General features: G+C 38.1%; 1 protein-coding gene across 7 annotated transcripts in view; it reads right to left on the bottom strand.

The window, feature by feature from the left end:
- R3HDM1 (R3H domain containing 1) overlaps positions 1-20,507 on the bottom strand; it is a 61,217-nt gene that overhangs the window by 23,219 nt on the left and 17,491 nt on the right. For 2 of the 7 annotated variants that reach the window (XM_067473009.1, XM_067472992.1), the window contains 13 exons: positions 20,154-20,232; positions 17,591-17,650; positions 17,360-17,500; positions 13,768-13,876; positions 13,587-13,682; positions 12,257-12,294; positions 12,120-12,170; positions 11,779-12,005; positions 8,826-9,080; positions 7,787-7,947; positions 6,113-6,214; positions 2,488-2,769; positions 1,307-1,430 (listed from right to left, as the gene is read on the bottom strand). In XM_067473009.1, coding sequence (XP_067329110.1) covers positions 1,307-1,430; positions 2,488-2,769; positions 6,113-6,214; positions 7,787-7,947; positions 8,826-9,080; positions 11,779-12,005; positions 12,120-12,170; positions 12,257-12,294; positions 13,587-13,682; positions 13,768-13,876; positions 17,360-17,500; positions 17,591-17,650; positions 20,154-20,232 — 1,725 coding nt within the window. The remainder of the gene's footprint in view (positions 1-1,306; positions 1,431-2,487; positions 2,770-6,112; positions 6,215-7,786; positions 7,948-8,825; positions 9,081-11,778; positions 12,006-12,119; positions 12,171-12,256; positions 12,295-13,586; positions 13,683-13,767; positions 13,877-17,359; positions 17,501-17,590; positions 17,651-20,153; positions 20,233-20,507) is intronic. The other 5 variants (XM_067473017.1, XM_067473016.1, XM_067472996.1 and 2 more) reach the window with 4 other exon arrangements.

Consider the following 20,507-nt stretch of genomic DNA (forward strand, 5'->3'; position numbering starts at 1 on the left):
CCCTCTTTTCGGAAGAGCTTGAAGACCTGAGGGTTTCAACAAGAGTGACCAGAGCTAGCCCAACCCAGACATTGTCGGATACGACCTTGCACCTCCTATCTATTACCCTGGTCATTCAGCTAACAGGCCTCTGGAAATGAGCAGCTACAGGCCCTTCCCACTATTGTTGTTAGCCTATTACAGTATTGTACCTAATTCCGGGCCCAACTGATTTGTACCAGTTTTGGCCTGGCCTTTTTAATTGTTCTGACCCACTCCTTCCCATGCCCTAAGAAATAAAAAAGGCATGGAGAACAAGCAGGACTTCTTTTAATATATATGTGTTATTGGGATAATTTTATGCTTATGTTGTTGGTATTGTTATTTTTGCTTATGTTGTGATTTGTATGTGCTGGTGCTGATACTTGGAAACCACAGTGAGTTCCTTCGGGGAGATAGAGTGGTATATAAATAAAGTTGTTGTTGTTATTATTATTATTATTATTATTATTATTATTATTATTAAGAAACCTGAAGTTTCAAAACTGAAATAAAAATCCAACTGCCAGAGGACATTACATTTAGTATAGATTACAATTCAAGACACCTCAATTCCCTGCTTACTTCTCCAAAGGAAAAACTTAGTCCACATTCTCTCAATAATTCTTGCATACAAAGAAACTAAACCATGCTTGCGTAAAGACTTCCAGGGCAGCAAAAACAAATCTGCAAAATATGGGTGTCACTGTATTAAATTACTAGCTGTAACTGAACATGATTCACATAAAAGAAAACATACTGAAAAAACAAACAAGCAAGAACCAGAAACCTTTTTTTGTGTGAGCTGTTCACATGACAACTTCCAGTCACAGAGAAACACCAGAAAAAATAAAAGGAGAAAAAATATACTTAATCTAAGTCTTTAGAGATCTAAAACACTTATTTAGATATTCCTCAGTTATAGTAACTCAGGGCAGAATACATAAATTAAACTTAAGTGTGAGCAAGACATTTGAATATATTCCAGCTCTTTGATGTGAACAGAAATTTGGTTTCTCATTAGAAATTCCCTGCGTTATCAAGTGTGCCCAAATTAGGATAACTATACTTTTTACTACCCATGAAACATTTTATTTTTGATCCAACTGTCAGGATGGACCATTCTGTATATATATTTCTGCCAGATGGGACAACTGTTAAGTATTGCAAAGCCAAAATAATATTCTTTCATCATTACTGACTTTACAGAGTATTCCCCCCTCCCCACATAATTTTCTCCTGAACCACCCAGCCTCCAGAAATGTCTCGAAGTTGGGACACCACAAACCTGTCTGTTGCGCAGGCTGTGGCAGTGGCTGGTTTTGCTGCGTATTGTAGTGGACCGAAGTAACTGGCCGATACTGTTGACTGGAGTGTGGATACTGGCCTGGAGCACAGTAACAGGCTGGCATCTAAAAAGCGGGGAAACATAGGAAATTCATTCATATGTTTCTAAAGCAGACACGTCCTACAACCCCAAATGAAGGCAAGCCGAAATCACACATCTAACATTCTCATTAAAGAAGCCAATCTAGTGAAAACAATAGGGTCCAATTCCAATCCAATCTAATAAGCCTTTATTGGCATATACATAGCAAAAAGGTATAAAATACAGTACATGCCATAGAAAATACAGTACAAGCCATAGTTCGTTCGTTCATGACATAAAACATTCAGGGGATGTTTTTATTTCAATCATGGTTTTTATTCAATGAGTGGTATTAATAGAACAACTTAATTGTTTTAAATTGTTCGTTATCACCATGTTTCCTACTTAGGGAGAAAGCTGGGAAATAGCTAACCAACCAACACAAACCAACACTTTTTTCGTTGTCTTGGTTTTTAGGAGTGATCATGTTTTCTACAGGCAAGCAGATGGCAACTGGAAGATGGTGTTATGTTCTGTATCTCAAAAACTAGAGCCAACAGGGGAAAACTGATGCCATTTTTTGAATCAGTGGGTCAAACAGGCCCAGAAACAAGTCTATCATTTCAAGCACCAAAATGTGTGCTGGCCAGTGAATCTGCCCATCAATGCAGATGTATTTAATGTAACAGCGACAGCATAGCCTGATGAATGCTATGGCACTTTATGGATATTTGTTTTCTTGGTCTAAAGACCATCTCCAAATAAAACTTAGTTGAAAATATTGCAATTAAAAACACAGTATTAAAACATCAATAAGTCATTATAAAACTATTGCAACATATGCACAATTATTTTAATAGCAGAAGTCTGCATCCCCCTGAAAGGTTATTCATGGCTAAACCTAGAACTAGACAAAAACATAATATTTGTGCATATCTAGAATACAAACTCCCCTGTAATTGGAACATGAAGGTTCTATTTGTTATCAAACAACCACTAAAACATACGAGGAAGAAGAAATCCTACAAACAATTAGGTTTGTATATGCAATAATTGTCAGCTTCTCAAATGATCTAGCAACATTCAGAAGGTATCTCTACCTGTGGCATCGGTTGCTGCATATATCCCTGTTGCTGAAGGACTTGCTGGTTAACAGGGTGGCTGGATGCACTGTAATTAGGAGCAGGAACAGGCTGCCCAGGTGGCGGAGGAGGTGGTGGCGGTGGAGGAGGTGGCGGGGCAGTCGCTATAATAAAGCCAGATTGCTGTGGAGGCTGAAGGACAACCGTAGATTGGAACATGGTGGCATGAGGATCAGCAGCTTCCCCAGATGGCTGTCGGGAGAGACTCATATGGCTAAATTGGGATCCTAGGTTGTCTTGCTGAAATAAGTAAAGCAAGGACATTATTCCTCTTTCAAGGCATTCAAGACTGCAGAGTGCCTTGTGCTATTAAACAAGGCACAGTGAAATATGTGCCTATCCTTTTGCATCAGGTTAGCAATAAAAACATATAGGCAATAATAGGGAATAGACTTTAAAGGATCTACAAACATTTATTGAGTTGCAGTAAGAAATGGGAACTGTATTGAATTATGTGTGGTTTGCATTACATTTTTGCAATTTATAAGTCTTTATTTATCGGTATATTTTGTAAAGAAGTACATCCTAGTTCTCAAATGTCCTTTCTTTAGAGCACTGGTTCTCAACCTCTGGGTACCCAGATGTTTTGGCCTTCAACTCCCAGAAATACTTGTTGTTCTTTTGTTCAGTCGCTTCCAACTCTTCGTGACTTCATGGACCAGCCCATGCCAGAGCTCCCTGTTAGTCGTCACCAGAAATACTAAAAGCTGGTAAACTGGCTGGGATTTCCGGGAGTTGTAGGCCAAAACACCTGGGGACTCACAGATTGAGAACCACTAGTTTAGGGGCCTGATAGGTGTCAACCATGACCAAGTTAAAATATGACTTTTAATAAAGCCTCTGTAGTCAAAGTGTTTTATCACAATTTTTTTAATTGTAAGTAAATCAAAAACATTTCAAGTCACTTCCTGCTTTTTTTTAAAGATCTGTGCCTGCACCCAAAATGGCCCAAAGCATCTTAAAGAATGGTGAAAAGACTCCCCAGCCAGCACAGGAGAAAATTAGGGACAAAATGTATTTTTGGTTTTTGAAGGGGTACAGCCTAACAGAGCGAATGTAGCTCCCTATCCTTCTAGAGTTGCCCACTCCTGACATACATTTTAATTTGATTCTGTTTAAAATGTTTTTGGGCTATAAACATATCTTTTACTATTTTATATTTTCAATCGCATCTGGTTTGTATCAGCTGCTTTGATAGTATGTTGCCCTGAGGTCTTTGGATATAGATTGGGATACAAATGTTTAATAAATAAAGAGATGTATCCTGGTCCTTCTACAATTCAGTCTCGCTTGATAACCCTGAGTCTTAGCATTATGAAGGAGATGGAAAAATCTTATCCTTGCATAATTTCAAGGATGCATAACTGAAATTATGCACCGTGTATAATTTCCGACACCTCAATCATGACTTTCTGTTGCCAGACTTTTCTTTTTAAGGTGAAAAGTCCCCCAAGGCTCAACTCTTTTCTCTCAGCTCCTTGTTCATTTTTCCTGCCCCTTTCTTATGAGAAGTTAATTCTGCACTTTTAAACTGCAAATCACAGGAGAGAGAACTTTCATTTCCTCTCTTCCTGCATCCAATTCCCTCCCCTCACTTGAATCTACACAGCAAGAGAAGCAGCAACATGGATGTTAAAAGAGAGAATAGGTTAAGAACAAACGTTAGAGAAATCCCTTGTTACTGAATTTAGACATCATTTGATTCCAAGTCAAAACAGAACACCATTTCTACATTATGAAGGACATTTCTGTTTCCAGAATACCTTATGAAGTAGGCAAACTTCGAAGCAAAACATCAAATCTTTCATAGGGCAGAATTATGTACAAAAAATAAGAGGAGCTGAGCTTGGTCAGAGTGAAGCTGTATCGAATCCTGCCTCCTAGTTTCCTAATCAGAGAATCTCGCCAGAATAGTGGTTCTCAACCTGTGGGTCCCCAAATGTTTTGGGCTTCAACTCCCAGAAATCCTAGATAAAGGTAAAGGTTTCCCCTGACATTCAGTTTAGTTGTACCCGACTCTGAGTGGTGGTGCTCATCTCCATTTCTAAGCCGAAGAGCTGGCGTTATCTGTAGACACCTTCAAGGTCATGTGGCCGGCATGACTGCATGGAGTGGTGTTACCAGAAATCCTAACAGCTGCTAAACTGCATGGGATTTCTAGGAGTTGTAGGCCAAAAACATCTAGGGACCCACAGGTTGAGAACCACTGCCCTAGAAGAACCTGGGTCTGTTATGTCACAGCAACTGATTTTTAGAGACATGGTAGTCCTGGTAACAGAATATTGTCATCATAACTTATTAATCACTTATATTATCTCCTGCATGAAACCTTTGAAAAATAATCTATATTAAAGGTGATGCTTATTTGCCTGACATTTGCCTCTTAATATAGCATCCTGCCTTGAGCCAGATGAAAAAAAATGCAGCCAAGGATCCTGATGTGTGTACAATCTTACCTTGAAATAGTGTGCATGGGTGTGAGGAATGTAACTCATATGTAAAAGCTCAAAAATTCAGACAAACTTTTCAAAACCATCAAACATTGAAGTCCAACAGAAGTTTTTTTTTTAAAAAAAGAAACTACTATTAGAGATAAAACAAAGTAAAACTTCAAAGGGATGGGACAAAGAAACAGCCAGGGAAAAGTGGAAAGGAATACATATAAATATATAGATTTATATACACATACAGATATATAGGTTACAATGAATACTGACTGACTGTGATGACGAAGAGCAAAAGGTTTTTAATAAAGGTGGCACATTTCTTGGTACTCATAGCTTATTACAAGTATCCTTTCCATTAACACATATCAGAATTACTTTCTTTTCGTGTCAGGAGTGACTTGAGAAACTGCAAGTTGCTTCTGGTGTGAGAGAATTGGCTGTCTGCAAGGACATTGCCCAGGGGATGCCCGGAAGTTTTATTATCCTGTGGGAGGTTTCTCTCATGTCCCCGCATGGGAAGCTAGAGCTGAGATGGGAGCTCACCCCACTCCCAGATTCGAACCATTTATCTGTTGGTCAGCAGTCCTGCCAGAACAAGAATTTAGCCCACTAGTTCCCAACCTGTGGTCTGTGGACCACCAGTGGTCCACAAGAACTAAAATACGGTCCGCGGCCTCACCATTACTACACTGTTGCAATGAGAACTGGTCTTGTGAAACCCTCTTATAGTGCCGAGGCTTATTCAATATGATTTTCTGTGGGCGAGCAGATGGCGACTACTGGATGGCATATGTTCTGTATCAGAAACATTGGTCTATCCAATGCAATTTTCTGAATCAGCACACCAAATTACAAAACTGAATCTAAAGTTGACCAAAAACCGATTTGTAACCCTGTTTCTACTAATGCTGGTCAAAGTGGTCCCTGGTCAAAAAAAGGTTGGGAAACACTGGTTTAACCCATTATGCCACCATCAGGATTATTGTCCCACTTAAACTCACTTTGCCAGTATGGAGATCTCTTTGCATACCCCAGCCAGTCAATATTTATTGCATACATGCACACTCCACACACACAATTAATCTACTAAAGGTTTTTGTCATGCAATCAGAAGAGATGATTAGAAGATAATATACCACAGTATATTGCTGGGTAGATGAGACTGGCAGGAGCGGGGGTGGATAAGTGACTGTGGAGAATTGAACAGGCTGTGAAGAAGGCTGAAGAGGTCGGATAGGCTGAAGAAGTAACAGTTGAACACACAATTAACAACAGAGCAAGAAGAAATGGAAGTGGGAATTTTGTGATAAAAAATACAGAGAAAAAGTGAATGCCCTCCCTATTTATAGTTTAACCAAAAAAAAAGTTTAACACACATTTCAGATTACAGTACAATCTCCATACCTGCCGGGGGTTATGTTTTTTAATAAATAATAATAACAGATTTGATAATCTGAAACTATGTATAATATGAAACGCTATATTTTGTCTATATTGGGACAGAAATATGCCATAACAGCACTGGGGGATCAAGTGATGCCAGCAAACCTTTCCAGTTGGGGATATTTTTTGGAGCACAGATAAGTGAAACTGTGGATGTTGAATCCACGGATAAGTGGATTCGTGCTCTACCTACAGTAGTGGTTCACAACCTTGGTGCCCAGATTTTCCTTTCTCCATCCATTCCCAAAAACTATGCAAAGTGTGCCCAATGCTGGATGATTCTGACAACATCCAACAACAACTGGGACCCATAAGTTAGGAACCTTAAGCTAGAAAAAATCTCATAATAAGCATGGGAGATCTGTGAATAACTGGTGCTTCTTACAGAGAGCGGTCAACCCTCCTGTTTAAGGAGCTCCACTGGCTGCCGTTTATTTTCCGGTCCCAATTCAAGGTGCAGGTTCTTACCTACAAAGACCTGAATGGTTTGGGACATGCCTATCTGCGTGGCCAAATTTCTGTGTACAAACGCACACGATCTCTTCGATCATCTGGAGAGGCCTTGCTCACGCTCCCACCTCCTTCGCATGCGCGATTGGTGGGGACGAGGGAGAGGGCCATCTCGGTGGTGGCCCCCCGACTCTGGAACTCACTTCCCAGGGACATCAGACATGTCCCAACGCTGGCAGTCTTTAGGAGGAACCTGAAAACGTGGTTGTCCAGTGTGCCTTCCCAGAATAAGGAAAACTCTCAGCAATATGCCCTCAAAATGCACTTTATCAGTGATTTAGGACTGACTGTGTTCCCTCATTTCTCTCTGAAAATCCTATCCCAGTTATATCCTACCTTGTTCACGTCAGCATTATTTTTTAATTTTAATCTATTACATTTGGCCTGCCATTGGTTTTAAATGCTTGTATGTCATTGTTGATTGTTTATTGCCTATTTTTTGTTTATGTGATTTATTTGAATTGTATTGTATTGATTGTTTTATTGATGTTTTGTTTATTGATGTATTGCAGACTTGGCCTCATGTAAGCCACACTGAGTCCCTTGGGGAGTACAAATAAATTATTATTATTATTATTATTATTATTATTATTATTATTATTATCATCATCATCATTAATTTCATAACTTGTAAAAATATTACACAGAGGAATATTTTACAATATCCTTGTCATTTTAAAAATGATTAGGTACGTGCACATACAATGACAACAATTTGTTCTGCTGGTCTAGGAAGTTATTCTTTCCTTGGCCAAAATATTTCACAAGGAATAAATCAACAACATCTTTCTTAACATATTTCTATAATGCCCTTCCATTTTCTTCCCACCAGAGCACTGCAAATTTGACATGTGCACCTGTGATAAGATGTGATTGGTTGCTGGCTGTTGCTGAGGTGGTATGGGAGGTGGCGGCTGTTGCTGCTGCGGAGGTCCAGGCACTTGGTTTCTAACAGGTTGTTGAGACATAGGAGGATTATAAACAACTGGAGTGCCATCAGGATTAAGAAATGGCTGACCTAGAGGGTTGGGGTGAAAAATACAGATTCTGTTGCAAAATGCTCCATACTATTAGGCACAAGAAGTTTTAACATGTTCGATTACATCTCAACAATACAGAAGTGCTTCACAGTCCATATTAAAACATGCTTAAGAGTTCTGTTCATCAAAAAATGATTCAATATAACATTCCTGGACTTATTTGGAGTAACCTGGGCAATGCAAGATGTCATTTAGATTGTATAGTAACTGTAGCCATTGTGCCTGCCAATTCTATTAATGTACCCATTTCTAAGCACTTTCTGAAAGAGAACTCTCCATAAAGAAAATGCAAATCCTTTAACATATGATTCAACATAGTTTTTACATTATTAGGTACAGTCATCCCCCCACACTTCCAGTTTTGACTTTTGTGGAATTGATTGTTCCCAGATTTGATTATTCACAGATTTGATTAAAATGTTCTCTCTAGGAATGTTAAGGCCCTCCGGTTAGATTGCTCAGCTTCCTCCTGCCATTTTGAAAGCCTAGAGATGTCTAGAGAGAACATCTCTTTAGGGATCTCTACGTCTGTACATCAGAAGCTGACCATCAAGTCATGCTGGAAGACCTTGAAATTCCTAGGGAGATATTCTCTCAGGACGAAAAAGTAGCATTTTCTTTATTTGTGCTTTTTTCACTGTCACGGGAATCCACCCCTAACCCCAGAGGATGCTGAGGGCTGACCATATTAATTCAAAACTTTACAAAGTTCTTTAGAAGAGACATTAAAATACACGTTTCTTAAGAAATTAAGAGAGGGGTAACAGAGGAAGGGGAGAAAGACAAAAAAATCACTATGATATCAAAGCATTTCAAACAGATGATTGAAAAGAGCCATCCACAACTGGATACCAACCTGTTTGGGGGTTGATCAGAACACTTCCAGGTGGTATGCCTGCCGCTTCCAAGGGAAGCAAAAAGAAGCTACTGCTAGAAGGCGCCACTTGGCCACTTATGCCACCGTCAAAGGAAAGAGAACTACTAGTGCTGACAGTTGGATAGACGGCAGGTGTGCCATGAGAAGGCTGGCTGAGAGCTGGGATGGGAAGAGGCTGCTGGGTGTGAGAAAGAGAACCCGTGGAGGACCCTACACTACCAGAAGACTCTGAACCTAGGAAAGGAGTAATGAGAAATGGAGTTTACCTAGAGACAGAGAGAGTAACATCATGCACATTTACATATGCGAGTTGATATTCAAGGCTTATCCTGCTAATGAACAGCCTGAACAAGAGCAGCTCCGCTTGCCCACCCCTCAAGGTAGCTTCTACGACAAGCCCGAATTTACGAGAATGAAATCTTTGTTCTCACGTCAATCAAGACAGAGAGGGAAAGCAGAAAGACAAAACACAGTATTTTCACAAACTACAGAAATATCTAGACAATGATGGAAGAGCAAGCTGAAAAATCTGAACAACCAAGACAGGAGAAAGCAGTTTTTAAAGAATCCCTCCCCCCTGCAAGAAAGTCCCAAAGACCCTGAGGTACAATGCCTGTAAAGAATTTATCCACATAGTCCTCACACAATGGCACTGTCAACACAAAGCTAATCATAATGGGCACAACTGAGCCAAACTTAATATGATTTAAATGGGAATATTAAGAATGCATTCCTAGAGAGGGGCTTAACAACAAACTAACTTGAATATTTAGAAATCTGTATTAAATGCACACATTTTAGATTATAAAAGCTAACTCAACAGCCTCTATATATCCTGATAGTTAGTACTACCTCAGTTAAGTTAAGATTTTTTTTTTTAAAAAAGCCATTATTATGCACTGTTAAGGAATTTACATGCCCTATACTATGGTATCTTGGGATCTGTAGCGCCTCCCCAAATTACAAACTCCCAAATTCCACAGGATAGAATCAAGACCGAAAGTAAAACCATAGTAACATATTTATGTAGGGTGAAAGATATTTTTCCTTTTCTTTCTTTGAAGTTCTGGATGAATCAGTAAATCATAAATGTGTCTTGCAGCACAATACACTATTCATAAATCTGTGGAAATGGTGCTTAGCTTTTCGAATCAGATGCGATCTCAGGTGTGCAGAGAGAAAAAGCTATCAAGAAGGAGTGGCTGTCTGCACACTTCCAGGAATGGCACAATCTTTTTGTAACCTGGGATGTTATAACAACAGACTGTGGGCAGCTAGCCTGTCATTGTCCCCCAGTGACATATATACCAGTATACCATATATACCAGTACTGACTTTTATTTCTGTGAGAAACAAAGAACAGTATATCATATTTGCTATTTGAATACCCACCAAAGACCATGCACTTCCCTTGAAGCAACATTTTATAGTTTTCTTTTCTTTAAAAAAAACTTATCTTATATAATTGGTTTGAAGACAAATGTAAGGAATAATAAAATACTTTGTACAGTCAATCCAATACATATGTCATTTCATCTGAAAACAACCAGTAGTTGGTCCTATAAACCAAGTAACCCCTCATCAATATTAAAAGATTGGTCTGTGTAGCTATCTTCTCAAACCTCTGGGAAATCTAGGAACCTCTCAGGATTTCACAAAATGTGCTTCTTCAAATTTTGACACAAAGATCTGATGCCAGCATGGATGAAGAAGGCAGGACATACACTACAAGTCTTATCCCCTGATGATGCTAATCTTTTCATTGATGTCCCATGACAACCATCTGGAAGCAGGTGCTTTGCTCCATCAGTGTTTCTAACATATGCCAGATTACCAGTTTGCCTTTGGCAGTCTGCCTCTGTGTTCTGAATTCAGGGCTGAGAAAACCAAGTCTGGCTCTCTTGACTTTTGTCCTTTCTAGGCATCTAGAAGGCCTAGCTAACAGTGGTAAAGGATTACAACAGTCGCAATTCCAAAACACCAGGAGGCCTAATCTAATCGAATTGCACCTCATCTTTTCCTTGCAAGTAATTAAGTGTCCCTCTCACTAGTTAAATTGCTTAGGTTATCCTATCTTGTCCTGTTTTATTTTTTTTGGTCGTGTCAGGAGCGTCCTGTTGTGAGAGAATTGGCCATCTGCAAGGACATTGCCCAGGGGACGCCCGGATGATTTTGATGTTTTATCATCCTTGTGGGAGGCTTCTCTCATGTCCCCGCATGAGGAGCTGGAGTTGATAGAGGGAGCTCCTCCGCCTCTTCCCGGATTCGAACCTGCGACCTGTCGGTCTTCAGTCCTGCCGGCACAGAACTTTAACCCACTGCGCCACCAGGAGCTCCATCTTGTCCTATGTCCCTTGTTTTTATCTTCGCACTTTGGCCCACCCCACTCTGATTAACTCCTTATCCCTAATCTTATTTTTACTTTATACCCGGTGTTATATCCCATTATATTAATCTCATTTTACTGTTTGTATGTTATTGTTTTATGGCTGTACTTTATTTTAATTTCTATTTTGATTTTAATTTTATTATTATTTGATGTATGTATCTTATTTGTTTACTGTATTCATTGGGCTTGGCCACATGTAAGCTGCCCGAGTCCCTGGGGGGTAATAAATAAAGTTTAATAATAATAGTAATAATAATAATAATAATAATAATGTTTCATTTGCCAATGATTCAAACAATAACTAGTGAATGGCAACCACTGTCCTCTATCCCAGTGAAATTAAATAGTGGACTTTAAGAGTCATAAAAGGATTTACTGACTTATAACCAAGAAGTAGGGAGGGACTTGTTTTATAAAACAAAAACACAGGACATGTGGGTGGGTGAGAGGCTGTAAGAGGAGCTATATTTTCCCTTTGCATACTTGACAGAGGTAGCAGGCACATGCTAATGGCTTTTCTCTCCCGCGTCTCCGCAGCCATACCTGTCTTAGACAGCCGGCCAGTGCTTTTGCTGCTTCCAGTGCTGTCACCTCTGGTTAAAACCGAGATCCCACTGAAGCTGCTGGCTTTGGTCACAGCTGGCTTCAAATTGCGAAGGGAGCTATCAGAGTCGGTGCTGCTCCATGGACGGGGTTCAGAATACTTCAGCTCATTGTCTGTACTGCTCTGAAGGCTGTTGGCTGACCTCCCTGAAGCATCCTTATTGACTCTGCAAGTCACAAAGCTCTCTTGTAAGACAAAGAGGTTGTTTGCCAAAGCCAAGGTGGAGGAAGTAAAATGCTCTATTTTCTTGAAAAGAAAGATACACAAATGTATTCAATACCTAAATATCTGCCGCCTTTGCTGGGTACTGTTGGCTTCTTCCTCTTGGATTCTGTTGACATGTTCAATAAAACAGCAGCTTATTATTTTATTACCAAAAAGCAAGTAACAACTTGTTCAAATATTGATTTCCCTTACCGTTTGTCAATAATGTAATTCTCTTGGGAACACAGCGACTGAGGAAGAAACAACCATTGTTAACTATCTGTGCAATAAATTCAAACACATCCAATATCGACAGAAATGCAGAAACACACATGTATATACACATCCACTGGCAGGAATAAACACATGTTACAAATGAGACTGCAGTAACCAATGACAATGTAGGATTCTTGTTATAGCAAATGGAAAGATAGGAAATGACATATCCTCTACCCAAACATTGCAAAATCTTTCTCTACTGCCATTGATAAGTTGAGATAACTCTTCCTGGAGGTGAGAATAGTGGCTAGACTGGGTGCCACCACATTCCCACCTCAACACTTTGAGTATCTTTTGGAAGAGAAAAAACTGAGGTATAATAATAATAATAATAATAATAATATGAGAATTTAAAGATAGAATTGCAAAGACTCTGGCACAAGCTAGTAAAGATCTTGACCTGTACTTAGAAACTATCAGTGCTGACAAAATTACCATCTGCCAGCTGCAAAAGGCCACCCTACTCGGATCTGTACGCATTATTTGCCGATACATCACACAGTCCTAGACACTTGGGAATGTGTGATCAAATACAAAAGCCAGCATAGTGATCTTGTTTGCTTTGTACTAATCTTGTTGTGTATCTAATAAATAATAATAATAATAATAATAATAATAATAGTAATACTTGTAACCTCTCCCAGGTTATTCTGGGTTATTCACTGCCTCTAACTCAGGCTTTAAAATAACTTGTTATCCCATCATTCACTTGTTTTATAAAACAAAAAAACACAACAAACATGAGGACAAACCCTACTATTTGCAAAAGATAATCAGACTAATTTTATAGTACATTAAGTTCCCGTGAAATGTATGGAGGGGGAATTAAAGACATAAAAATGATTACAAAAACACTGCATGCACACAGAGAGATCTGAATCCCTTCTAAGAACTGTGAGAAGATATATAATCAATGAATAGTTTCTCCACAAGGATGGTAATTTAAGTGATCACAGTCTGCAATAAGAGGCAAGAGTGGCAAAGCCAATGTTCTCGAAATATGTTATCTAAATGTTGAAAAAGATACCCAAGTGGTTTGCCACTTCATCCATCGCCTCCTTAACGTTCTCTTAGTATGCTGTTGAAATTATACTCTTGAATGTCAGTGGCATAATAGCAATTTATATCATTCAATATCAACCAAAGTAGAGCTTCTAAAAACAGTAGGAAAGAAGAAAAAAACCTTTGCCAAGTACAAATTATAGATTCACTGTTGTCACACAGTCAAGGATGCTATGAACATTCCTTTTAATTAAATACCTACATCTTGTGCAAATATTCGTTCTCTAGCTCTCTGGTACTCTTCTTCCCGTTCTTCTATAGATTTGCTTCTTCTGTCATCTTTTAATCGTATTCGCATCTAAATTAAATAAGTTGTTAATTGCCAATTTCCACTTCACAGTCCAAGAGTGTAGTCAAGACAACTATGTAAGTTCGACATTTACCTGGTTGTCATCCTTGTCTAGACTAGAATTCTCTCTTTTCAGGATGTACCGCTTTTGAAAATCTTCACCTTTTTCATCTCTTATATGTTCACAAAACTTCTGGTCAGGTCTTAAAAGAAGATTAAGATACAATAAATCTTGGTAAGTATGAAAGAGGCTCTTCCAAAGTCTACGGATCATAGCTTTTGCAGAAAATAAACCTCCTGAATAAAAATGACAAGAGGAATTTCTTAACAAAATATCCAGGTGCACAGGGCTTCCTTTTTCCATGACCCTTATTTGCAAACTATGGAGAAGTCTGGTGCTGTCTTTGAGAAGTGCTGCAATCGTATGTTTACCTGAGTAAATCACCTTGGGGCACACAAACACTGTACAAATGCTAACAGCAAAAAAAGAATTTAATTGAAACCTAATGAACAAACGAAGTCCGTCATAACCAAAACCATTGCTTGAGAGTTTTCATTTTCTCCTGCCTGCTGGTTGTAGTAAAAACCAGAACACAGCGCAACCTCATTGTGACCTTCAAAAGAGGCCTGTGCTGCTTTGCAGATGGGGAGTCATCCAAATGATTGCTCTCTAGTTAACACATAGAACTGTTGAATTGAAAAAATATTACTGAAAGACACGGACACCAGTGTATATATTGTATATACTCGAATATAAGTCAACCCAAATATAAGACGAGGCACCTAATTTTACCACAAAAAGCTGAGAAAACTTATTGACTCGAGTATAAGCCGAAGGTGGGGAAAGCAGCAGCTACTAGTAAATTTCAAAATAAAAATAGATACCTATAAAATTACATTAATTGAGGCATCGGTAGATTACATGTTTTTGAATATTTACATAAAACTGTAATTTAAGATAAGACTGTCCAACTATTTATCTTAAACCATTATTCTAACCTCCCTCAATGTAAAAGTGCTTACATATCCTCCCAATAATAATAGAGTAAAATAATAAATATAATAAAAATAATAGATTAAAATAATGGAAATGTAATGATTACAATAATAGAATAAAATAAAATATGTAATAATAATAAATAGAGTAAAATAATAAATGTAATAAAAATAATAATAACAGATTAAAACGATAAATAACTGACTCAAGTATAACCCCCCCCGGGGGGGGGGGGGGCTTTTTCAGTCTAAAAAAAGGGCTGAAAATCTTCACTTATACTCGAGTATATACGGTAATATAGTATACATAATTTAAAAAATAATAACAATACATACCCCTATGTTTCAGGGGCAAAAGTAAAAAATGTTTATAAAAATCATGAGATCATTTCCAATTGTAGATGCCCCAACTACCTGCCATTAACCAGGTCTTACAGCATGATCATTCTACTAAGGGAGTGGGGTATATGAACTCTTGTTTTGTATTTTTCTTTCCTCATTTTTATTCAATATATTTGTATAAAAGCAGGATCACTTTACTTCTGAATTCTTGAATTACGCTGTAATTAAACAACCAGAAAAGCTCCCAGTCTCTGCCTAGGTGTTACTGGATGCCCCAATGTAATTAGCAGGCACTTCAGAGAACCCTTATAGACTGTCTTACCTCTTTTCTCTTAAAGGTCCCTGAATTTACTGCCCTGCAATCACCACTCCACTGAGTCGTCCCAGTGTGCACTGGGCGGATGTTGTCATTTACAGCACTGACCGGCACTGGAGCGGGGAATCTCCCTATGAGGAAAAGGTAAGGTGGGTTTTATTCAATATGGAGCAGCTCTCCATGGTTTTCTTTATAAATTCTTATTTTAAATCATTTGAGATATAAAATAAGAACAATGAAAACCTTTGGAAATAATTTACATAGTCTATTGGTTATATGAAATGCCTGCTAATTGTTTGTTATTGGGGCTTCCAGATATCAATCTAGATATGTGGTTGTTGGCGATTATAAAAAAAAGAACACATTAAAATTATTTTCACCCTCAAGGTCTGCCATTGTAGCTCACTCTCCAGTTCCCCAAAATCTTCATCAAACGAGTGTCAAGAACAGGACTGACAACCTAACGTCACAATTTAGTCAAAAAACAAGAATCTATCAAATTTTATAAAAAGGTATTATCTTGGCAACAGATTTTGTTGGGCACTTATTCAGTTTTAAAAATGGGAAAACTGAGATATGTAGGTTGGGTAACTCCAAAGGACATGTTCAATGAAACAACTTATATCAGATAGTAACTGCCTGATTCCGCTTTTCTGCAAGATTATGTTTCTGAGCGAATAGAGCTGTTAATTAAAAATACATGTATGTATGACTATTGGCATCTATAGATCATCATATATAATTTCATCGTTCTATGACATAATTCTATGGTTGGATCATTGGAATTGTATGCGCAACTACTCTTTCCAAAAGGCACATTTTAATGGCTTGCCTGTCTTAGGACTGGAGAGATTGCAAACAAAGGTCTGTATACATCTTCTGCTGCACAATGTATCTGAATACATTTGAAGCTTTTGTGACTGAATTAAGAGCTTACTCTTATAGTAAGAGTAGGTTAAGGACAACACACCCCTTCTCAATATTCAAACACCTCAAATCAAAAAGAATTCTAGCGGCTTCCTACCAATGAGCAAAAATGTGAAAATTAGATGCTTACTGAACACAGTACTTTGGTACTTTCTATAAGGAGGAAGGGGAGAACAGCCTGCCTCCTTCAACTGAAATCAATGTACTGGAGAGGCTAAATAATTCATGTACTGTTCTTGCTGAATCTAATTGATTATGCAAAAAAAGTTACATTATGACATTTTACCCTCTGGCTGATAGATTCCACCCCAAATGCAAAGCATTTCAGGTATTTTAATATCTTTAATGCATACAAAAAAGAAAAAAATAACCCAGGCAGTTCCCAACAACAGACTAATTCTAACTCAGTTTTTTTTTATCATGTCAGAAGTGACTTGAGAACATACTACAAGTTGCTTCTGGTGTGCAGGAATTGACAGTCTACAGAGATGTTGCCCAGGGAACACCCGGATGTGTTACCATCCTGCTAAGAGGCTTCTCTCATATCTCCACAAGCTAGAGCTGATACACAGGAGCTCACAGCGTCTTGCGGATTCAAACCGGCAACCTTCAGGTGAGCAGCCCAACCTTCAGGTCAGCAGGTTTAACCCATTGTGCCACCGCAGCTCACATTTTAACTCTGTACTAGAATTTAATTGTCTTGCCTACTATATCCCTTTGGTGCCTAATATTTTTCCAAAGAAAATGCTTTCTATTTCTTAGTCCTTGAGTTATTATCGTTTGGAAATAATGATTGTTTTCTAAAAATTAAAGTGGAACAGCACTGGGAGATGTCTAGATAGAGAAAGAATGGCATCAGATTCCTGCCCAGAAACAAACAATGGCATTTTTAAAATTATGGATTTGATATAATTATTGATATTTTAAATGATAATTATTAGGTACAGCTATCATAATTTAGTGAGCATCTCTAACCAGTCTAAGAAGGGAAATAAACCTTTTAAAAACACAAGGTCATCTGAATTCTACCTAGGCCAGAGGGATCCAAAGAACCAGAGTGCCAGTGATAATAATACTAATAACAGAAAGCAGGATCCTAACTTACATTCTTGTATTGCTGGTTTTATTGACTATAACCGACTTCCCACTCTGGTCCACATTGTGCTCCAGTCCAAAGTAAGCAGCCACTCTGTGCAATAACATTCTATGGTAAGAGGTCATGGGAGGAAATTTCTTTCGTGGGATCCTGAAAAGAAGCAGCAAGGTTTCGTTTTACATCAAGGGCGCTAACGTGGCATGTAAACAAATATCTTCAATGCCTGTATGTAGCACTTACTCATTATTACCAATGAAATCAAGGATTTCCTGTTCCAATTTCAGCAGCATCATTCTGTCCCTGGAAGGCAAAAATACACAAATTGGAGAGGTAATAATAATAATAATAATAATAATAATAATAATAATAATAATAAATTTATAGACCATTCTCTTTCCCTGAGGGGACTCTGGGCGGTTTATGCACCAAAAAGGGCAAACATTCAATGCCCTATGCAAATATAGATGTCTCAAAAATAATACCAAATCATACAAAATAATAACCATAAACTTGTGACATAAAAGGAGATATTACAACTTTCAGCAAGAGTAGGCTTATTCAGACATGTTATTTATTCTAAAAGGAATAATCTGAACATCAAGTCTACAGAAAACTGCAACATTAATTACAGAAGGAAACTTATCTTCTGATGTTTTTCAGTATTTCTTATTTTTTCTTTCAAAATTCCAATAAATTTAGCTGTTTACAAGAATTGCTTTAACTAGAGTTGACAGCAACAATAAAAAATATATGTATTTCTATTGCTTTTCATGCCGATCATCCATGAGTTCACTGAATGACCTCAGGCCAGTCAAGCACATAGCCTGGTAGGACCAGCCCTATAAACACCACATTTATCTTCTTGGAGAATAGCAACATGCAAATGTGATTTGAAAAGGTAGTAAGGGAAAGGAATAGTTATCTCCCATATGCTGTTGCTATACACATGCTTTACTCAAAGATGCATATCACATTGGGTGCCTTGAGTGGAAAAGATCTAATACAGCCTAGTAAGGTAATAGAAAAACAAACACAAGCAGGCTGAATGCTAAAGCAAACCAGTTTATTCAGAGTATACTGAATCTAGCCTAATGGTGTAAATTGCTATTCAGTCTTTCTTGCTGCTACCAACTACGGACACTGTTCACTAAATCTCTGGGCCCTTCCACACAGCCCTATATCCCAGAATATCAAGGCTGAAAATCCCACAATATCTGCTTTGAACTGGGTAATCTGAGTCCACACTGCCATATATTACAGTTCAAAGCAGGTATTGTGGGATTTTCTGCCTTGATATTCTGGGATATAGGGCTGTGAGGAAGGGACCTCACATTCTTAGGTATATTCGTTGATAAACGGAAAATATCAGATAATGAGCCCTTTTAGGTTATGCAGTAGCAGCTCAGTCATACCACAAAGACTACAGTTACTGCAAATGAAAAGCCCCTTGATATAGATATATGTTTGTGTATCTGTGTGTGTTTGAATGAGAAAAAAGAGAAAACCCCTTCCTTTTTCACAGCACCCAAGAAGATACTACAGCTTACAAGTTCATGGTAGTATTCATATAAAATGCTGTTTTTAGTCCCATGGAACTTTCTCTAAATTAGGTCCATATGAAAAAAATAGGTCCATATGAAAAGAAAAAAACAGTAGAAGCAGGCATACTAAGGAATCCATTTTTAAAGCCCACATAATAACTTGTGATTGCCATATTTGGCTTCCTTAAATGAACACTTATATTCTCCTATGAAACCACTGTTAGACTGATTCTAAACTTGTGTGTGTGTGTGTGTGTGTGTGTGTATGTTTCTGTTTGTTGAGGCTGGGTTTCACATTGTAAAAAACTGGAATGCTTCTCTTGGCAATAAAAATAATCATTTCTTCTTTTTTGATCTTATGCTTTCCTCTTTTTTTCTTCTCACCACCAAACATAGTCCCCAATAATTTCTTTTTAACTGAACCTGGTCCTTGGTGTGAAAGGGGTTCCTCAGCCCTGCTCTTAATCATAGCTTAATATGGTTTAATAAGACGTAGCAAGCAGCTTCCCTTCTATTCTGGACTCTTCCCAGTACAGTCACACACAGTTCAGACATTTTTCATTGTTCGGTGGTTCCCAACCTTTGGGCCTCCAGGTGTTTTGGACTTCAACTCCCAGAAATCCCAGCCAGCTTACCAGCTGTTAGGAACTGTGGGAACTGAAGTCCAAAACACCTGGAGGCCCAAAGGATGGGAACCACTGTCATCATGTCAGCTACATCTGACACAGTTTGATTAATCATAACTAGGTTGGTAGAAAACAAGCCAACTTTGCAAATAATTGACTTGATGATGTCTTGTTTCCATTAATCACATTAATCATAAAAAAAACTTTGGGTAATATAAAGTCAAAACCGATTATTTCCAGACTCATCCTTACGGCGATGGCAAGGGAGGAGAGGACCAATGCCCAAGGCTCAGTATATCTTGGTCTCATTACATTTAAGATATGGTTAACCAAGTTATTTCATGTCTTCCATTAATTTAGCCTCCAAGAAAAGGGCTTCTGTCTGCAATCCAGCAATAGGAATTTTGATCCTATATACATTCAGACAAAGATATATGAAAAGAATGAATATGAATAAGCCTATAAAGAATTAGATTCTGTTAAGGCGAGAGGATGCTGAATGTGCAGAAGTCTGCATCTTTAAAGGCTTTACAGAAGATGTACTAAAGCAATATTTGTAGTATTTGCAAACGCAGCAAATTATAATATATTTTGAGGCAAAAATTGAACTTTTAAAATTCACCAAGTTTTTCTTACCTGGGATTGTTTTTCAACGTATTCACTAAAAACTCATGTAGATCTATACCAGTTGAATCTGTATATTCTTGGCTAGAATCTAAAAAAATAAATACATTCCAGGATTGTAGAGAATGTATCAATTATTTCAACAAAACCACACTCTTTATTTTTCAAAAGGTGCCGTTAGGACATATTGACAACGTGAACTACCAAGTTTGGAAACTTATCTGACCTTTGTTTTGGTTACCAAGTTGTGCTTCTAGTCACATAAAGTAGGATAAGAGTTCTCTGCCATTCCCTCCTTCCCATATATTTTGCTCCATCTGGGCCCCCAGATGTTTTGGCCTTCAACTTCCAGAAATCCTAACAGCT

The sequence above is a fragment of the Anolis sagrei genome, chromosome 1 (genome assembly GCF_037176765.1).
Source record: "Anolis sagrei isolate rAnoSag1 chromosome 1, rAnoSag1.mat, whole genome shotgun sequence".
Taxonomy (NCBI): domain Eukaryota; kingdom Metazoa; phylum Chordata; class Lepidosauria; order Squamata; family Dactyloidae; genus Anolis; species Anolis sagrei.